This window comes from Astyanax mexicanus, chromosome 11 (genome assembly GCF_023375975.1).
Source record: "Astyanax mexicanus isolate ESR-SI-001 chromosome 11, AstMex3_surface, whole genome shotgun sequence".
NCBI lineage: Eukaryota > Metazoa > Chordata > Actinopteri > Characiformes > Acestrorhamphidae > Astyanax > Astyanax mexicanus.
The window spans coordinates 24,823,621-24,843,725 of NC_064418.1; the positions used below are offsets into that span (position 1 = coordinate 24,823,621).

The following is a 20,105-nucleotide window of genomic DNA, read 5'->3' on the forward strand; positions in this document are numbered from 1 at the left end:
ATCACCCCCGATTCAGATTTCTGGATACAGATATGTAAAAATAACCTTCACATAATCACAACGACAAATCTACAGCTTATACAATATAAAGTTATCCACAGAACACACTACACCGGACAAAAGATGTTTAAAATGGGTTTTACTGATTCCGAAAATTGCTCACACTGCACCCAAAACACCACAGATAACTAAATCCACGCCATGTGGCACTGCACACCCGTACAAAACTTTTGGCAGGAAATTATCAGAATATTAACTGCATCCTTGAATAACACTATCCCTCTATCCCCAGAATTATGTTTACTAGGAGACACAACAGCAATCATCAGCACAACAAAATCAACCACGACTGCCTTACTTACAGCTCTAACCATCGCCAAGAAAACTATCCTCATGAACTGGAAGTCAAAAAACATCACTATTAACCAATGGAAAAATGTATTAATTGATCATATATCCATGGAAAAAAATTCAGCTTTTGCCAAAAATAAAATCCCCGAACACAATTCAATCTGGACATCCACCATTACTTTCCTCCAACAGTAATCACCCCACAAAATCAACCAATCCACCATGAAAACAGCTTAACCAAGATCCAATACCCAACCCAACACTACTGTCTTCCTAACAAACACACACACACACACACACACACATCTACAAAAATACATAACAAAGCAACACTTGGAATTATTTTGGAGATTATTTTTTCCCCCATCAATATTTATTACTGATGGTCGCATTAATTACTAAATCACTCTCTACCAACATTTAAGCTAATTAAGCTAATTTCCACCCATCTCTGATTTTTTTTTTTTTTATTCTATTATATTTTTTCCCTATTTTGTATTATTATTATTTTTCTTTTCTCGTTTTCCCCATTCCCATTACCTTCCTCTTTATAAATTGTTCCCCACTTCTTTTTATTTTTCTGCCTTATCATTTGTGAATCTCCCTATCCTTCCTCAACCAATAAACAATAAAAACAAAGTCTTAAATAGTCCTCCGAAGAGGGGGGGGGGTGGTGGCGGGCAAAAGAAAAAAAAAAAAAGTTTGCACAACTTCATAAATTGAATGTCCCGTACATTTGGCACCCACTTAATAAAAGGGCTGCTAAGATCAGTTGACACAATCGACAACAGCAAAAAAAAAAAAAAAACATCGACACATTATTAAAGTATGATGAAGCTCAGTACACAGGGTGCTGTGACACACAGGGATGGGCTTACAAAACACTGCTTGCTCTCAGTGTCTCAACAAATGTGTAAAACACCAGATAAGGGACATGACAACAGCTGTACATACTGTATATCAGCTCATTAGAAATGTAAACATATTATTAGCCTTTAAATCAAACATTTAGTGGTTTCTGCAGTCTCTGGAGCAGTAGAGAAGGCAGAGAGCCAGTTTATCATGAGCTACATCAGGGACATTCACTAAGAGCAGAGTTGTCAGGTCCTGGAAATTCCAGCCCAAAGTTTGTTTAAAACCCGCTCTTCACAAGTACCCAATATTTAGGGCGTTTTCACACCTGTAGTTCGTTTCTCTGGTCCGAATCAGTTGATAAGTTCGTTTACTTAGAGAGTTTTCTCCCTCTGTTTAGTCTGGTTTCGCACAGGCATAAATGTAAGTGCACCAAAATGCACACCAATAAACAGGCAAGCAGGCTGTGTCCTGTGATTGGTCAGAGCGTGGTCTGGCTTGGAAGTAAATATACATATACAAAAAAAGTAAATATAGCGAGAAGATTCTGTGTTCCAGCGCATATATGTGTTTTTACACTGAACGCTGAAACATTGCGCTTTTAAACACAGTGTTTCTATGTACAGCACAGATGTAAACATAATAAACAGAGTTACACGGCCGTGAGCTGTGAATGCAGCGCGGACGGCGCACACATGGACACAGCGTTTGTTCTTAGCTGTGGTAATTACCGCTATCTGGCTAATAAATCAGTTTAGACTGCGTCTTATCAGCCGTTTAGCTCAAATAAATGGCTTATATTTAATAGCTGGATCCGATCGAGACCGGATCACGTTCTCACCAAAGCGAACCGCTCCAGAGTTCGTTTGGTACCGGACCGAGACCACCTCCTCTAGCTGGTCTCGGTCCGGTTCTTTTGATCCGCACCAGAGTGCGATTACTGTTTTCACACCTGCTCAATCGAACCGCACTAAAGTTACAAACAGAGCAGAGTTCGTTTTAACCGGACCAAATAGTGCTGGTGTGAAAACGTCCTAAGGTTGCCACATTCACAACAGAATTCATTTCATTTTTCATTATGAATGGTTTGCAATGAAGGCTTTTTGACGGCCGTAATAAATGTTAAAAATGTTAAAATTGTTAATACCATGCAACTCTGACTAAAATTGGAATAGATCGAGGAGGAGCTGATCACATGACTACTGGCCAAGGTATCAGGTTACAGAAGCAATACAAAAAAATGAATAATAAAATAAGTACATACTAATACAGAAAACATATAATAAAAGGATTTATGTTTTTTTTGTTTGTCAATGGTCATTACAGTACTTATACATTTTGTAATTTTACTGACAGGGATGTGTATTACAGATTAATAGAAAATTAACAATATTACACCCTGAAATGTCGTGTCATACCACTGTCCTCTATTTATTACATCAGGGTACTCCTTTTTTGCTGTTTTTAGTAAAAGAAAAAAAAATCTAATCACACTGTTCTCATTTCCCATTATATATCATGACTTCTGTTACAAATCTGATAAAATTCTTGTAATTTTTAATATCTCAGTTAGGGTATGCCATTCATCATATCATATGCAAAAGTATATTCTTGAAAGAATTTTTGTGTTTAAGTGTTTTGTCATATCGCCAAGAATATTGCTATCGCGAAAATACCATGAAATATCGTGATATTATTTTAGGGCCATATCGCAATTCAGACAAAAAATGAAGATAACCATCACAGAACAGACCCACTCATAGCAAAACGCAGACGCTCATTAAAAGACCTTGAACTTGTGACATGTGAGAAATAACAGCTGTGATCTGCACAGGATATAGACTGGTACTACCACTTTTATTATATTGAAACTAGAAATATGTGTTGGCACGTTTTAGAGAAAGTCAAGATGGACAGGTTGGCAAGCACACGGTCATACTTCATCCATGCTAAATAGAGGGAAATCAAATATGTCCTCATTTTGTATCATCTCTCACTGCAGAGGAACACCAGGCAGCAAGTAAGTAAAGTAGGTCGAGGATAAAAGGATCAGAAAGTGCAAGAGAGTTGGGGGTAGGCCATGAAAGAAACAAAGAGAGAGAAAAATTCATATGAGAGAGAAAAGTTAAAGTGACAAGACAAAAACAACCCCTCCTGATCTTTACCATCAAAAAAAAAAAAGAAAAAAAAACCACAACATAAAACTGTCTGGCCTTCAGGCACTCAGACGCACAGAAAATGCTCAGTGTCCCTGTAAATCTTTTACAATTATGTTTTTGCTTCCTAGCAGCACAAAAAGTGCTGAGATACAGGCACAGTGATTGAGGAACTCAAGGTTGTGTTAAGCATAAACTGCTGCATGTCTGGAGGCAGCCTCCAGAGACATCAAATGTTTGGATTCATTTCTAATACTGAACACTCCCTTACGTACCTTTGCTTACAATTGCTTTCTTAACACTTTCGTTTTCCAGTTACACCAAGCCACTCTTCTCAGTCTCTCTCAACGAGCCTTTGCCATTTCCTTTCACTGTGTCTCGGGGAGCATGGGGTGAGCGTGGGAGACAGAGTCTCTGGGGCCTGGACAAGTGAAGATGTCCCAATTTATGTGTCTAAAAATAGCCCTTCCTCAGCTGCGATCTCATACTGACTCCAAAAAAACTAGGGAAAATACGCTTATACAGTGAACTAAAGGGAAGACAGAAGTAAATGCACATTGAGCCATTAGGAGATCCCATTGGGAGTGTGAGAGGGAAGGGGCAGATATGTTTACTTGGCCTGAAAGGGGGAAGTCTGTATGTGAAGTCAAGTAGAGCAGAGTGCATGGGTGGCCTCTCCCTTTTCCAAAAAATCATTCCCTGAGAATTTCTTGCTCACTCCCAGGGGAAGAAAAACATCAAGCTACAGCATATGACCATGATCTGACTGCTGATAATTTCACTTCAAACTGTACACAGACTCCACTTGTAATAGAGCCACATCATTAAAAAGTCATGTAATCATTAACTTCTTTACCCTGAACCAAAAAAAGGAACGTAAACAAAATCTACTTTTTGGAACAACTCTTCTCTGCTAGCAATGTGATGCCATACCACATTCACTTTTATATGCAAATTATGCAATCTAACAGGCAAAAATCTGAAGCTCATTTGTAGAAAAAAAAAAATGTGTATATATTTTAAACAGTTGAGTATAAACACATTTATACATGACTTGTAATAGTAAGAATAATGCCACAGTCATTGGTAACCTTGGTTGGAACTCAGCAGCTCACATGCTTCTCTCAGCTTGACAGCAAATTACTGTCCTTTAGGAGAGGCTTAACATACAATTTGTTTTTATGACAGTGGTGTAAAAGTAAATTACACTCAAAAGAAATAAAACAATTCTTGCATAACTGATATAAAACACTTTATGTAGTATTTGCATTTTAAGTACAATTAAATTTGTAATAGAGAGAACAATGTCCCTGTTGTTGTTACCCTGTTCTATAGAATGTAACAATGTAATATCACATAATGCTGCTTTAAGACACATTTAATAGTTAATTTCTCACCAACCAACAGAAATGACCAACAGTTATCCTCCTGCATATTACATTAAATACTTTTATACAGTAAAAACCTGTATGAAAGCTTTATTTTCACATGCTGACCAATAAAGCCAAAGTTAAAGTGCTTAAAGCCAAAGCCTTTAAATGCAGCCCAGATAAGATGTCAGGGTGCGACAGGGTAAACTTACAGTGCAAAAACAAGCATCCAGTGCTTTACAGTCTAGACCAGTACAACACAACACAGAACAGTGAGACAGGCTGGATGCTAAATAAACCGAATACAAAAGACCAGGGCAGGGCAGCTCCAGGCGTAGGATGTCATGTAGTTTTAATCAGTGAATTTGTGATGCTAAAAGCAGCCTAGACAAGAAGAGCGTTTAGAGAAAGGTAATGGATACACACGGATTGTAACAGCATCAGATCTCCCCATTCTTATCCTCCCATTACCTCAGCCTGCTCCACTGAGCTGCTTTCAGCATTCAGTACACAAACATTGGACGGGTGTTGCAGGCAGAGGCACAATTGGAGAGCACAGGAGACACACACACAAAAAGGGGGTGGGGGTGTCCCGTGCTCTTGCCCCCAGGAAGGTCTTTCTGGTAAACATCACTGTACTCAAGAGTCTAATCCTCTTATGAAATTCTGACACGGCTGCTGAGGGTGAGCGCTATGGACAATGGGTTCCCAAGACCCTGCAGCAAGCTACTGGGAAACCCTTAGATAAGCATAAATATATGCATTTACAGTAGAAATTTATTTTATGAAGGTATTATAAGCAACATGTTATGGGGTATGCTTTTACAACATACTGTTTAAGGTGGCAAATTAAGTAAGTTAAGTTTTACTTTAAGAAAGAATTTGTAACAAAGGTTTAATCTTATCACATCATAACGGACTAACGTTAAGATGTATAATTTGCTATTCTCATAAATCAAGGTACGTTACCTATTATCTTGTTAAATTATATAACATTTGTATGTAATATAATAAATAGACACATAACACAATATAATATAATAAACGCACACATACACACATGCACATGCATCATTAAATACTGACAGTTCTGTTTGCCATGTTTCACTTCTAGTGGCAGTGCTTGTGATTCAATGTTTCCTGTTTTTTGAAGTCGGATGGGCGCAAGTTTACTGGTTGTCGAGGAAGCAGCCTTAATTTATATACTGCTGTGAGAAACCCTGCACAGAACTTTTTATATATTTAAATTTTTAACCCCTAACCAGACATGTCTGACCAATAAGAAGAGATAATCACTTCATGAAAATTCTTTAACTGACTCAGACCAGAACAACAAACTACAGGTGTAAAAAAACTCCCCTTGCTGAAATCTGCTCTCAAGAAAGTAAACATACACTGTGCTTGGTCTGCTGTCATTAGGGCAACACAGCCAATAGCAGCAGAATAATAAACCTACTAAACAAATGCTTCCACCAAATGCTTATGTACAGACAAATGAGGGAAAATTATCCATCTGCTGGTTTATAATTGTTTTGCTTTTCTGTGGTGGTCAACCAATGTGCTGACCCAATGAAAGCCCTGTGTATGCCAGAACAGAGAGACAAATGAAAAACCTGTGGCATGCTCCCAGTGGGAGTGTGCTGCTCACCTCCGGTTCGTCCCTGGCCCACCTGGACAGCTGGGTGCAGACTGCCTTCATTGTTGAGCAGGTGTGGCAAGTGGTGGTAGATATTTGGCACTTGGAGAGGCTTCCTGTGAGCCAACTCCTTCAAAAGCTTCTGTGTCTCATCTAAACAAACAGATTATATTTAAAATAAATACATATTTAGAAAAAACATCTGGGCAGATAAAAGGCACATGACACAGAGAGTCAGAGTACACTATAATAAATGAATCCCAAAAAACATAATACTTTATATGCATAAATTTAAAGTAGGATATAACATTCATATCAAAGCTTTCACTACCACACTTAATATTTCAGCGAGAAAAATATCACTTGCAAAACTGGGTTATACACAGCACCTGAACATGACAAACAAAGCAGAAAACAGCACTCACAACAAGCAAGAGCGCAGTGTCCTGAATGACAAACATGTATGTGCTGTTATCTAATCTTTTTCATTTTCTTCTTAAGCAATTATTTGGAATTTGTTTAAGGTGATAACACTGCATGGCAGATAATTCCTAAATATTTCATTAACACAATGCCCTTCAGCTGTAGCACAAGTAGGTCAATGGTAATGTAGTTTAATGTGTTAAGATTATAATTTTTTTATTTAATTGAATCCATTAAAAGTATATACATCAATGTGCCTTTTTTTTTTTGTGAAGAATGACCGGACATGACAATTGGCCAATATTAGCTCAGAAAATAAGTGTTTTCAATTTAGATAATATAGCTGGAAAGAGGGCTGGTTGATTATTTAAACATAGAGGCAGTAGACCTGTGGTGGCTTTAGTTTTAGGGACACTGTCCATGCTTTAGTTCATGATTACAGTTACTAATACCCATACTGATACCTAACCATTATCTATGCATGATTTATCCACTACCAAATGACAAAACAAGTTTCTACAGAATGACGGTTCTAGAGCTACAATTTTCTGATAATCTTTATGATGATCTAAAATAAGATCCAGGTTACAACCTGACAGCAGAATGTGCTCTGCATAAGTAAACAGAGGCGCAACATATTTCAGACAGCTATTGGTATAGCTGTGCTTTCCTCTAAGCTGTAATGAGTTTTGATTATTCTTTGTTCTCTCGGAATTTAATCTAAACGTTTTCATGTATTGTATAAAAACCTGAAAAGTTGGTGAGAGCATCCTTGCTGCCGTTGGTCTCTGCAATGGCACGGCGGAACTGTTCCAGGATGTTGTTCAGCTCAGAGGAGCGCTGGAGGGTTCGATGTTCTGCCACACGAAGTCGCTCCCGCAGAGCATGAAACTCCCGCTGGTAGGCTACCAACTTCTCTACAGTGAGAAAAATAAAGAAAATTCCATTAATTCCAGTGTTGTTTGTATAGCTGATATTTCTATAGTTTCACAAGCAATAATAGAAAACAATATATATAGTAGGATCATTTCTTAATTGTAAGGAATGTTTTGTTAAATATTCTGTATTTTAAACATTTCTGTGCAAATGCTTACTTCATATGCTTTGCAAGACTATCTGGAGCCAGGTGTTAATCATTAAGTCTCAGTGAATAGGATGCTCACACAGACTGAAGGTCAAAGGGTCAAATTCTGTTTGGGTTGTTGCCTGTATAGCAATGTATGGTTTCTTGAACACAAATACTGTAAAGTATATTTGTAAAATCTATGTATTTAACTGCTGCTGTCTGTATCAATTACAATTTACAATTTTATTTTTTATTACTATTATTTTATTATAAAATATATTTACTAGGGCACATTAATGCATGTAGTTAATCTGGAAACTTTGTTAATCTACCCTAAGATATTAAACAAATTAAAAAAATACATAAATACATTAAAAAATCATAAATCACAAATAAAATTTAAAAAATCACACATGCACACACACCAGTGTAAACCACACGATACCATTATTTCTGTCCCCTTCAATAATCAATTTATATCAGTGAACAGTATTTATGTTTGACTTAATATTAATATTATAAATTCAACCTTGCTTTACCTCCTGAGAAGAGTGTCAAACTTTAAAATGAAAATGAAGTAAGCATAAGACTCATGGTCTTAAATACTACACCATAATAAGAAAATTATACCACAACTAGAAAAATGGCTTTAGTTTATGCTTAGTATTTTTTTTCCATCAGGTCTTTTAAATATATACACAGACGTGTTTATGGTGGATACATTTTAGATTATTTCATCTTATCCATGTATCAAATTAGCATATTCTAGTTTAACCATCAACTCAAACAATCTCAGTACTTTATCATCCTAAATTGTTTTAAGCGTACAGTACCCCGGGAGAAATTATAACAGAATAAAAAAACATTATATGAGCAATATATATTATTTCAAATAGAGGCTCTAATCAGTTTATTAATTATTGATCAGACAAATCCCTTGATACAAGCATTTACTTGAGAAAAGAGGGGAACAAACACCCATCAAGTTATTTGTGGCATATCCGATTACACATGTCTGAGCAAATGACACTGTTGTTTGTAATACACACTGACAGCATAAGCCACACAACAGATCAAAACATGAGGCCTGTAAAATAATACTGAAATTACTAGGCAACCTACATGTACGCAGATACAAATACTGTAATTACTGAACCATGTATTTCTCACACACACAAACACTGCTGTAGATGAACCACATTGCTGAAGGCCCGAGGCAGGGTACTTGTTGAGTGGTAAATGATGGAAAAGGGAATGAGGCTGTTTACAACAGCTGCTGCTCCTGTTTCCCTAGAGGTCTTTTCACTACAAACCTTAGGAGAGCAAAGGAGTTCCAATTCTCCCTTTAACATATAACCACACAATCGCACTGAGGAGACTGAAGGAATAGGCATTTTTCATTAACAATATATGACAAGGGTCATCAATACTGGACATGCCAACGCATGTACACCGCATCCATACATCTGATCTGTGGATGGGTCGATATCTGACTGGTCTTTATAACCAGCCTTCAGGCTCACACAGCAAGAAAATCCATCAACTGGTCCATTACACATTAGTATGGTAGAGGTTTAGCTCTTAAAACCAATGTGATTATATATTTTTTAATTCCTCCTTTAGCTTTACTGCTACTGCTGATGGTCAGACTGTAGTTTTTTCATAATGACAAGCTGTTATGAAGGAGCCAGTCCCTGAGTGATCATTATCTCAGTCTGAGTGTTCTTAGGACCCACAAGTTCGAGATCCAGACAGCTCCCAGCTTCTGTAAAAAGATTAGCCGATAAACTGAGGCTCGGCTCCGTAATCTTGTTATCCATCTCTGCATCTCTCTCCCAGTCTCTGCTCTCTAATGTAAGTCAGCCAGCTCCAGATGTTCAAATCTCATTTGAGGAAGCAGGCAGCAGGTGTGGTATTTACCACAATATTGTTGGTTGAAACAAGTCATCTTCTGTGAACACTGAACACAGTTAAACTAGGGCTGTCAACGATAAAGCGTTAATGCTCTGGATTAATCTGGAATCAGTAACGCGTTTTTTTCTTCGCAATTAATTACGCCATCAAAATTGACTCACACTTCCGTCGTGATCTGCCCTGCCCCCGGTCAACACACAGCAGTTCAATCTGACCCAGCTATCAAATACAATTCTATTTAATTGAGCTAAAGTGCTGATAAGGCGCAGTTTAATCTGATATGTGAGCCACATAATGTAGTTACTGCTATGAACAATCGCGGTCTCTGCTGCTTCATGCTCTTTACACACTAAGAGCATTTGCCACGTTCACTGCTTGCGGCTGCGCGACTCTGTTTAATATAACGACGCTGCATGTGTAATGCTCCAGTCTGGATAGGGAGCTTTAGGGTAGGTGAAACACCCTGACTCACTCGGACAGTATTCTACTTGGTTATTAGTTCATACATGATCTAGGGAGGCACCAACGCACACTTATGGCATTACTACAAAATTTACTTCGGTTCTCTACATCAGATACCCAAGGCAGCTTCTCTCTGCACAAATATAAACACTGCTCCCGTGCCAGACAGTTCTGGCCAATCAAAGGACACAACGTGCTCACATGGTTTATTGGTGCACATTTTGGTGCGTTTAGTTTTATGCCCGACACCACTAATTTAAACATCTTTCAATCACACCTCATACATCAAAAAATAATTAATTATTAAATTGATAAACAGAGTATGAAGCATTTATGAGAAACAATTATGACAGACACCTTTTTTACACAGAGAACAGGGATCAAATTCTAAAAAGTTATTTAAAAAAAAATGTAAATATTTGTTACCTGCGTGCAATCAACCATGATTTAGTAAAATATTTACGAAAAAACATACCCTAACACTTATAGTGACAAGACATCAGGACTTAGACAACATCTGCTAATAACTTAACAGGTTTATATTTTAGTCAGGAAGGCAATACAATGTCCCAGTGTGACACAAGAAGCTAAAAATAGAGGAATGCACAAGTAATGCTGCAATGCAAACACTTGACTGTGTGCACTGCAGACAAAAGACATTCTATACATTATGATATCAGATTGTGTTTGCACTGTTAACCACCATCTAAAAAAAAAAAGAATAAATAAAAACAAAAACACTAACAGTTTTGGCATCCTTTACACTCCTTCCAGCTTAAATCTCATTAGCTGATTATGCAATTGATGGATACAGTCGTTTCTTGGGTACAATAATCATAAATTATGAGCATAGTCTGGGCTATTTAATTAGAGCATGTTTCATTACTCGCCACTAAAATACATCCATATTTTTATTTAAAACATGCCTCTTTGAGACATCAATATTTGTTCAAAAATAAGGAAGAGGAGGAGGAGGAGATCATCCATCCTTCTCTTACTGGAGCTTGTCTAAACACACAAACAAGCCTTTGTCAAGCAAGTCAGAATTACACAGACACAGGTGAGTTCAAAATGTGGCTCACCTGTCATACAGTGCAGGCATGTGCACAAACACACACACAAACAAACACACACAAAGAAACACTAGAGAGCCATCACAGCAACACGCTTTGTTCTCTTAAACAACACAGAGCTGCACTACAAAGATAAAGCTCTGAAGATGAAAGCGTATAGGCAGTCCCTTCACAGACTGCACCAAAGCTGGGTATGTCTCGCTCAATAACTAAAAGTAGAAAAAAATATATAAATAAATAAATAAATAAAAAACATAGCAGTCATATCACAGGACATGCAATGTCACATAAGATAAAAGAAATGTGCCCTTTTCTTTGCAACTTGACCTCTGATGACATTAATATTTTTTTTTAATACTGCTGATATAAAAAAACATATTGCAATGATACCCCCTTCCCCCTAATATCATGCATCCAAAACTCAATAAAACATACAAAGCAAATTTGCAGGCTTATTTATGCCTTCAGAGGTAATTTAAGGCTAACACAGTGCCAAAGTCATGATGAGAAATCTTTTGGGAGTGAAGTTATAAATCAGGAACTTCTGACGCACTTGTCAGGAAGATGACGCCCCCAACAAGCCACAAATATCCTCCAGAAGCACACAGGGTTACAAATTATTCTTAGCATGCAGGTGAGGAATAAAGTTTACCTCAAAAAGGAACACAGGTGTATTTCTTCTGGATTTTGAGAATTACTCATCTACGCTTATGAGGATACAACCTAAAAACCAGTCACATTAAGTGACAATATATAAAAGCAGTTTTGCTGTTTCTATCAAATATTTAAAAAGACACATTTTCTGTCACACAAGTTATGCATGTGGTCTAAAAACTGTTTCAGAGTTCGTTTGGGAATGGACGGAGACCACCACCTCTTAAGGGTGCTGGCATGGTTGTTTTTGTACAAAAAACAACCATGTAAAATTACAGAATTTATACCTGACAAACGAATCGCACCAAGAAAGAAAACAATCCAGAGTCCAATTTAACATGACTTAAAGGTGCAGGTGTGAAAATACACTACGTTTGCACACACTGCTGACACAGATGTGCAAATGCTCATACATAGCTTGTGTAGTCACTGTACAGAGTTCCTGCCAATAAAATAGGACTCATCTCTGAAGCTGTGGAGCAAGTTTTGTGTATGATGATGCTTCTTTAATGAAACTTTAACCATATGCAAAAAAATAACTTTAAAATTATTAAAGAAAACAACAGAGGGCACATTAGGCATTTTCTGCTCTTCTGGCATTGTGAGCTTAACACTACTGACAGAGAGGGAACAAGAGAGGGAGGAGAGAAGAAGGGAGTCTGACACAGAAAGATATATGGATTATAATAGCTCTGAGTGAAGGTTGTTTTCAATAAGCTTGCAGGAAGTAGGTACTTATGGATGTGGCCTGGGATGCTTAGTAAGTCATGCTCTTGTTAAACATGCACAGTCTCTCTGTTTCAGACTGACGTTAATAGCTTAATTCCTCTCTCCCCCTGCTCTCATTCCACACTAAGAAACAGTTCTCAGTTACTCTGACAAACCCTCATTGAGGTAGTTTGCTCACACTGGCATTCCCTGCCATTCTGACATTCTTCCACCATATTAGGTATAAGAACTGGACAACTGCCTTAGAGTCCTTATATGAGCTGCTCCCAGTCTTGACACGGTCTTGACATTCTCTCAGCTCCCTGGCCCTACTAATTAATGTACACTGGCTGCACAGTGTGGACAAAGTCCTGCTGCCTACAGTGGGATTCAAACATCTGAGACCACACTGAAAACACAAGATATTCTTCATTAAATCCTTTAAGTAAAGTTATGTATTTCTTAAACATAACAACATAAGAAGTCATAAGTAAAATAAAGAACTATTTAAAGCAAATTTGGGTGACACAGACCACTTTGTATAAGACAAAAGACAAAAACATTGTCGGTTCTCTTTCCGTTTGAAGTGCTCTTATTTAAATGACTCTGGCGGATCTTATCAACTTATTGAAGGCTTTTGCACAAATCTGGAGTTCATGCAGTTGAATCCATGCATTAAAGTATTTAAAGTTACATGCAAATTCAGTTTTAAATAATTTTATTTGATGTGTAGCTTTGACATCGGCATGATGTGTAACTTTTAAGGATCTTTGTCAGTCCTATTTAAGTCCTAATTTTCTTGATTGAGAACAGGTGTGGCAATAATCAGGCCTGGGTGTGGCTAGAGACAGTGTACTCATGTGTCAGAAACCACAGTGATTGTATGTTTTACCAAGGGGACAATTACTTTTTCACACAGGGCCATGTAGGTTTGGATTTTGTTTCTCCCTTAATAATAAACACCTTAATTAAAAATAGCATTTTGTGTTTACCTGTGTTGTCTTTGACTAATATTTAAATTGGTTTGATGTTCCGAAACATTTAAGTGTGACAAACATGCAAAATATCAGGAAATCAGGAAGAGGGCAAGCACTTTTTCACATCACTGTAAATTATCTTTTGTATTTAGGTTGATTTAGATGAATCATCACACTGCTCTACTGTGCTCTACTTAGGACATTAATATACCCAAAATTGACTGTCCCTCTTTCTGCATGGATTAATAACATGCAATTATATTTATATTCGCAATCTGTGTCTCTGAAGAGATTTGGGTCAAGAGGATTGAATTTTAGAGATATTACAGTGTTAATTTTCTGAAGTCAAGCATTTTATTCTCCTTTTCTTGCTCATCCATTCACTGATTTGGAAACCTAACCCCTAAATGCTGTTAACTGGCTATATAGGAAGTAGGGAGGAAGTTGAGATTAAAATTAGTTTGCTTATATTTGTTTACTCTTCCTCTTAAAAGAGGACATTATTTGAATTGGAAGCGCATGCTATTGCTGAGAATAAATAAAGGGACCACAATCTATTTTAGCTTTGTTGTGTTTTTAAAATAAACCTTCAATCTCACACCTGCAAGCTGAGAACAACTAGTGCATAACACTGAGATTTTGGGGATGTATCTATTTCAGTGCCTACATACAGATTTAGGACACACAACACAGTCTTTGAAAAACGGTGTTTCAAACATAATGTATTTGTAATGCAGTGCATTTGTAATTCACATGCACTGACAAAACAAATTTCAGTATGCAGTTAATGTCTCTGGCAGATGTGTAAATAATTACAGGTGCTGTCTGATCAGATACTGGGTCCTGCCAAGAGGTGGAAAGTAATGAATTACATTTACTCAAGTTACTGTAATTGAGTAGATTTTATGAGTAATTTGTAATTTTTAAAGCAGTAAAATAGGTAATTTTACTTTTACTCAAGTACATTGACAAGTAATTTACTTTGCTACACTGGAAAACTCCCAATTACTGAGTAAAAAAATGCTGGGGAAAACAAACAATTGTCTGAATAAAAAATATAAAAATAATTGGCATGGATGCTCAAACGTGGACTAACGAGCCAATAACCTCCTCCTGCAATGCAAAATGTGCCCCGCCGGACAGAGCTGTTCAGCTTTCAAAACTTCCACATCAAACCTGCGAAAGCATGTGGTGGTAAGTATTTTTATAATTAAACAATCGGCTTAAATGTTAAAAAAAAAAAACATGTAAATAGCAGTTAAAGCACAGCAATGGCAAGTTAAAAAATAATAACGAACTGTACAACTATAAAATTACAGTTTATAGTCACCTATATGACCATAACCTTTTAAGAGTAAAGAAAAAATGGATCATAGAAACCTGTCACTTGTTCTTAAAAAAATGTTTTATGGGGTGGTGTGAACAAATACTGCCTGAAAGATCCAAATTATGTGGAATAATAGTTCATTAAAAACTATTTAGTTAAGTTTAAGTTAGTTTAAGATTTGTTTTTTTACATCATATAATTAAAAGTAACTATGTAACTTTTACTCAAAGTACATTTTAAATTGAGTACTTTTTACTTTTACTCAAGTAGATTTTTAGATGGGTACTTTTACTTTTACTTGAGTAGAATTTTAGCAAAGTAAAGGTACTTTTACTTAATTACACATTTTCAGTACTTTTTCCACCTCTGGTCCTGCCACAAGATGACATAAAAGTGGTCTCAACGCTGCCTTATTAACAGATTAGCAGATGCTACTCTTGGACAGTGTTCATCTTCCATGCTGCAGAATTCTCTTCCATGCTGCTTCTATGCCGTAGACCAGTGCAGTCATGTGACTATACACTCGGTAGTAGGTTTTAAAGGGAAAGTACATGAACACACAGTGGTTAAAATATCATCAGAGCAATATTACAGCATTACAAGAATAAAATAAATAACCTACATGGACAAGACTGTCAGTCTGAGGATCTGAATACCATGTTTTAATTAGGGCTGCACGACACATGGAAAATAAAGTGATATTTTATCAAAAGTCAATGATTCAACATGATCATGTAACTAAGCAGTGAAACTCTTTGTAGTCTTTAACTTAATTTACCTAATCTGACATTGTGTGCCCTGTGATGTGAGAACTGTGTATGTGCACAATGCCATGAACATGCTGAATTTATGTATTGTGCAGACCTAGTTTAAATTTAACCTCCCAGCCCGAATATATACACTATATTCCCCACCCCTAAACCAATTGTGTGTGAGAAAAACCTGACATTTATTGATTTTTACTGAACAGCAGAGAAACAGCCCGCCTTACATACACTTACTGAAAATAAACCACTATATCCTGAGTCCTGAGCTATACATCTCCCAATTATCTGCCCTCTTTTTGATTCTGCTACAGATTTATAAAATCAGATTTATACTCTTTATAAACCTCTGCCTCAGGCTCTTGCAGTACTTGCTCATAGCAGCTCTGTTTCCCAGCTCAGTTAGGCAGGGTGACACAATCCAGCTCAGCCTATCGGCCAGGGGTGCAGAACTAAGCGAATTGTGGTCTACAGACTGTCTCTCTCTTCCTTCTCTTCCGAAGGCATTAAACCTCCCTCCCATGCTTCTTATCTCCTCCTCTATGTGTGGGATAATGACGCCTTTCACCAGTCAGCTATTTTTGGCCCATTGTGTGCTCAACACACCCTCAGGATGGAGAGTCAGTGCAGGAGAAATCTAACCGCAAAGGAAGAAATGCTGAAAAAAGAAAAAAAAAAAAAAAGAGGATGGGTGTAACTCATTCTTATTGTTGGAGTTGCAGCAGAGCATGAGGGTGGTAGCATGTAATTGCACAGTTAAGTTGGCAGGAGACAGAAGGTTAACTTGCTGTTGAACAGAGTTGAGATTAGGGGCATGCCAAATCATATTGATCGCAATAATATCATTAAAAACAGCTTAGAATCTTTAAGGGTACTTATTATATAATAATATTTATGATTACAATTTAAATGTATGAAGTAATTATTGCGCAGTTCAGTTCTTTTGTAGATACATAGCACTGTTAATTTCGTTGACAAATAATTTGTGTCATAATTTTCGTAAACAAAGATTTTTTTCAAGACAAAAACGAGACAATAACTAAATAAAAACAGTATTAAAAAGTAAAAACGAGACGAAATTAACTGACATTTTCGTCAACAAATAAAAACGAGATGAAAATATTTGGCAGGGACGAAATGCAATCAGAACTGATTTAGTTCTGTAAAAGGTAGGGTCCAGTTAGGAAGAGATCCAATCACTACTGCTTTAGTGAAGCAGCGTGGCGTGCTCAGATACAAACCCGGGAGGAAAGACTCTCCTGTGATTTATCCTTACTTATGGGGCTCGACTCGGAGTTAACTCGACAGTGTCAGCAGCAGGGAGAGAGAGAAGATGCGAAATATTTCTCCTTTGACGTCGCAAAAAAACAAGACAACGTGTAAAAACACCACAAACCTCTCAGCTTCTGCAGACAAGAGTCACACAGATCCCAATGCAGAGATCAGCGTTTTAATGCTAATGTTATTTCATGAGCTGATAGTGTGTTTAACTCGACTGTGTACATATTACCTCACTCATTAAGATAAGATCATCTGTTTATTCCCACAGTGGGAAACATCTAGCTAATGTTAAAGCAGGAACAGGTCAGAAAGGAAAATTATGTAGCGAAAATATAACAATAAAATAAGTGACTAGTGAAGTATTAACCGCAATTACAGCACTTTCTAATAAGTTTCTCACTTTAACTCATGAAGTCTCTCAGTACATCCTGAGAGCATCTCTACAGGACAGTGAGTGAATGTATGTTTTCGGAGCTCATTTATAGAATGTAGCTACAGTAGGTGTGCTGGGTTAGCGTTGGAGATAAAATTAGATCCTTTAAAAGCTATATTTTTACGTCTACAGCTCTGTTCAAACTATAATTTAACCATTCAAATGTTTTATGACCTAATTTCTAAAACAAATTTTTAAATATAAAATATTTATAGTCACATACCTACAGTAATAATATACATTAAAATCATATATAAATATATTTTACATACAAACATTAACAATATTACACAACTGATTATTAAATGTTTATTTTTTATAAATGTATAGTTAATAATTTAAGGGAACTGATGAAAAAGCATTTACACCCTTTACATTTTAGTCGACTAAATTGACTAATTTTAGTCGACTTTATTCTTATGATAGTAGTCGACTAAAACTAAAAACATTTCAGATGACTAAATTATGACTAAAATTAAATGCCATTTTTTTGTCACAAGACTATGACTAAAACTAAATCAAAATTTGTTGTCAAAATTAACACTGATATATAGGCACATACGTTAAATTATTACTATGTACCATTATTAACATTTTCTTCACATTAATACAATATTTTTAGTGTTGTAATCTTAGCAGGAGTATAGTTATTGCAAACATACCCTGACGTATTGTGAAATCACCCACCCCAGCTGTGACACACTTCTGCTCCTACTGTCTAAATACTTTATATCATACTTGCTCTTTAAAATAGAACAGGGCAGCAGGACTGGAGTGACCCTGACCATCCTATGGGGATTTAGGCTTCAAATTATTTCAAATCCCTAAATGAGTGTACAGGATGAGCTTTTCCTATAATTAATCATTTCAACTGAGACATGCTCACATAGGAACAGACTCAACTTTCGTTCACACTGAGCATCACATTGAGAAAACTGCCAGTTCCACTTTAACTCACAGAAACAGCGCAAAACTCTCTGGGGCTACTAACTGCATTATTAGAATGCAAGTATTATAGTCACAAGTTGCACAATCAGCCATTCACAGCACAAGGTAAGAAGAAGATTGTTCAATTAAAATTTCAAGAGGAAACAGAACACAGCCGAGTTTGGCAAGTGGAAACACCAGCTACACAGGAGCTCAAGGACCTGCCTGCTCCATTTACTACAGCAGCACCAGAGAGCGTGTGCTGTGTTTGCATTTTGCCGGCGTTGTGACATACTGCATATTCAACGGCCTTTTCCAGACATGACGATAAATTTGAAAAATGCATATTACCCTTACAATAGTAATTTTAAAATAATAAATAAATATATACAATATATTAGACAATTTATAAAACACTTTTTAAAAATAAACAAAAAAAATGACCCATGTGATTGTGCATGTTCACAGTTTACATTTCACTGCTTCATGCAGTACAGGCTTATAATAAAATAAACAACAGTAAAACATGGAGCATTCTGTAAGTTGCACAACTTTCTGTTTAAAATAAATTAACATATAGAACCCCAGCCTCTTTCTTTACAGTTAAGAAATGGTACTAACTTTATGTATAGTTCACACAGTACCATTTAATAGCAATCCCTTATGAGGTTTTATATTTTGGGGATTTCTGCCTTTTAAATTTTGGGGAACTTCTGCCGGCACAGCTAGGCACATCTGACAACAGCATCAGGTATTAAAAGTCAGTATTAAACATAATATTTTTTTGTTTACATGTACAATACACTGCATTTACAAAGTTCTGGGATGTTAATTGACCAAATGAGCATTGCCTTATCCCAGTGAATGACCCAAAAGAAACACACCCTTGTCTCAAGGCTCAACAATATGGAACACGCAAGATACATTCAATTTGTTAAAGAAAGTTGAAAAAATAATCTAGTGGATTATCTTCTCTGTCTAGTTTTCTTTACATAAGATCTGCATATTTTCTCCATTTAACAAAACGTTTGTCTGAAATCTAGAGAACATCAGCTCCTAAAATTCTAAACAGGGCTATGAATTCAGAAATACTTTTCTATTAAGAAACTACTACACTACACAAATAACAGAACATACCTGCTGAACTAATTCTCTACAAATCATTTGAAATAATCAGGAAAGTGTCTTAAGTTCAGGTGTTATGAATGTCTCTGATTAAAATTCTTAAAACCCAAACCTAGCAACAATCCTGCTGTAGGAAACAATAGCAGGGAAATCTAATCCAAAGTTTCCACAGTGATAAAGGCTTTGATAAACTGTTCTTTTATATAGAGGTCTGCAAACACAAAAATATTCTGAGTCTGAAGAATCTCAAAGCTCACTTTACTTTGAGTAGATATTAGGTCACACCTTACCATTTCTATTGCTAATATGGCCACAAAACTAACATATAACTACAACAACCAATTCAAATACAGCCACATTGTAAAGTCCTAATAAAATAATTTAAAGAACACAAACGCAAAAAAGATCTCACAAAATAGATAAAGTAAAATAAATCTTGTGGGACCTCAAATTTTGGCATTTAGAAAATCTGACAGACAATTTAAAAATACACCCAACAACACCTTAAAAATGTTCAATTTGCCACCGAAAACTACAAAAACACAATCAAGGTATGTATTTCATGGTAAATATAAATAAATGATGAGACAGAAAGACTGGTTATTG

At 36.4% G+C, this 20,105-nt stretch overlaps 1 protein-coding gene across 1 annotated transcript in view; it reads right to left on the bottom strand.

Moving 5' to 3' along the window:
• The window catches only part of mgat4a (alpha-1,3-mannosyl-glycoprotein 4-beta-N-acetylglucosaminyltransferase A), a 48,667-nt gene that overhangs the window by 24,686 nt on the left and 3,876 nt on the right, over positions 1-20,105 (bottom strand). The window contains exons 3-4 of the mRNA XM_049484870.1: positions 7,538-7,705; positions 6,378-6,518 (exon numbers count right to left, since the gene is read on the bottom strand). Of these exons, the coding sequence (XP_049340827.1) occupies positions 6,378-6,518; positions 7,538-7,705 (309 nt within the window). The remainder of the gene's footprint in view (positions 1-6,377; positions 6,519-7,537; positions 7,706-20,105) is intronic.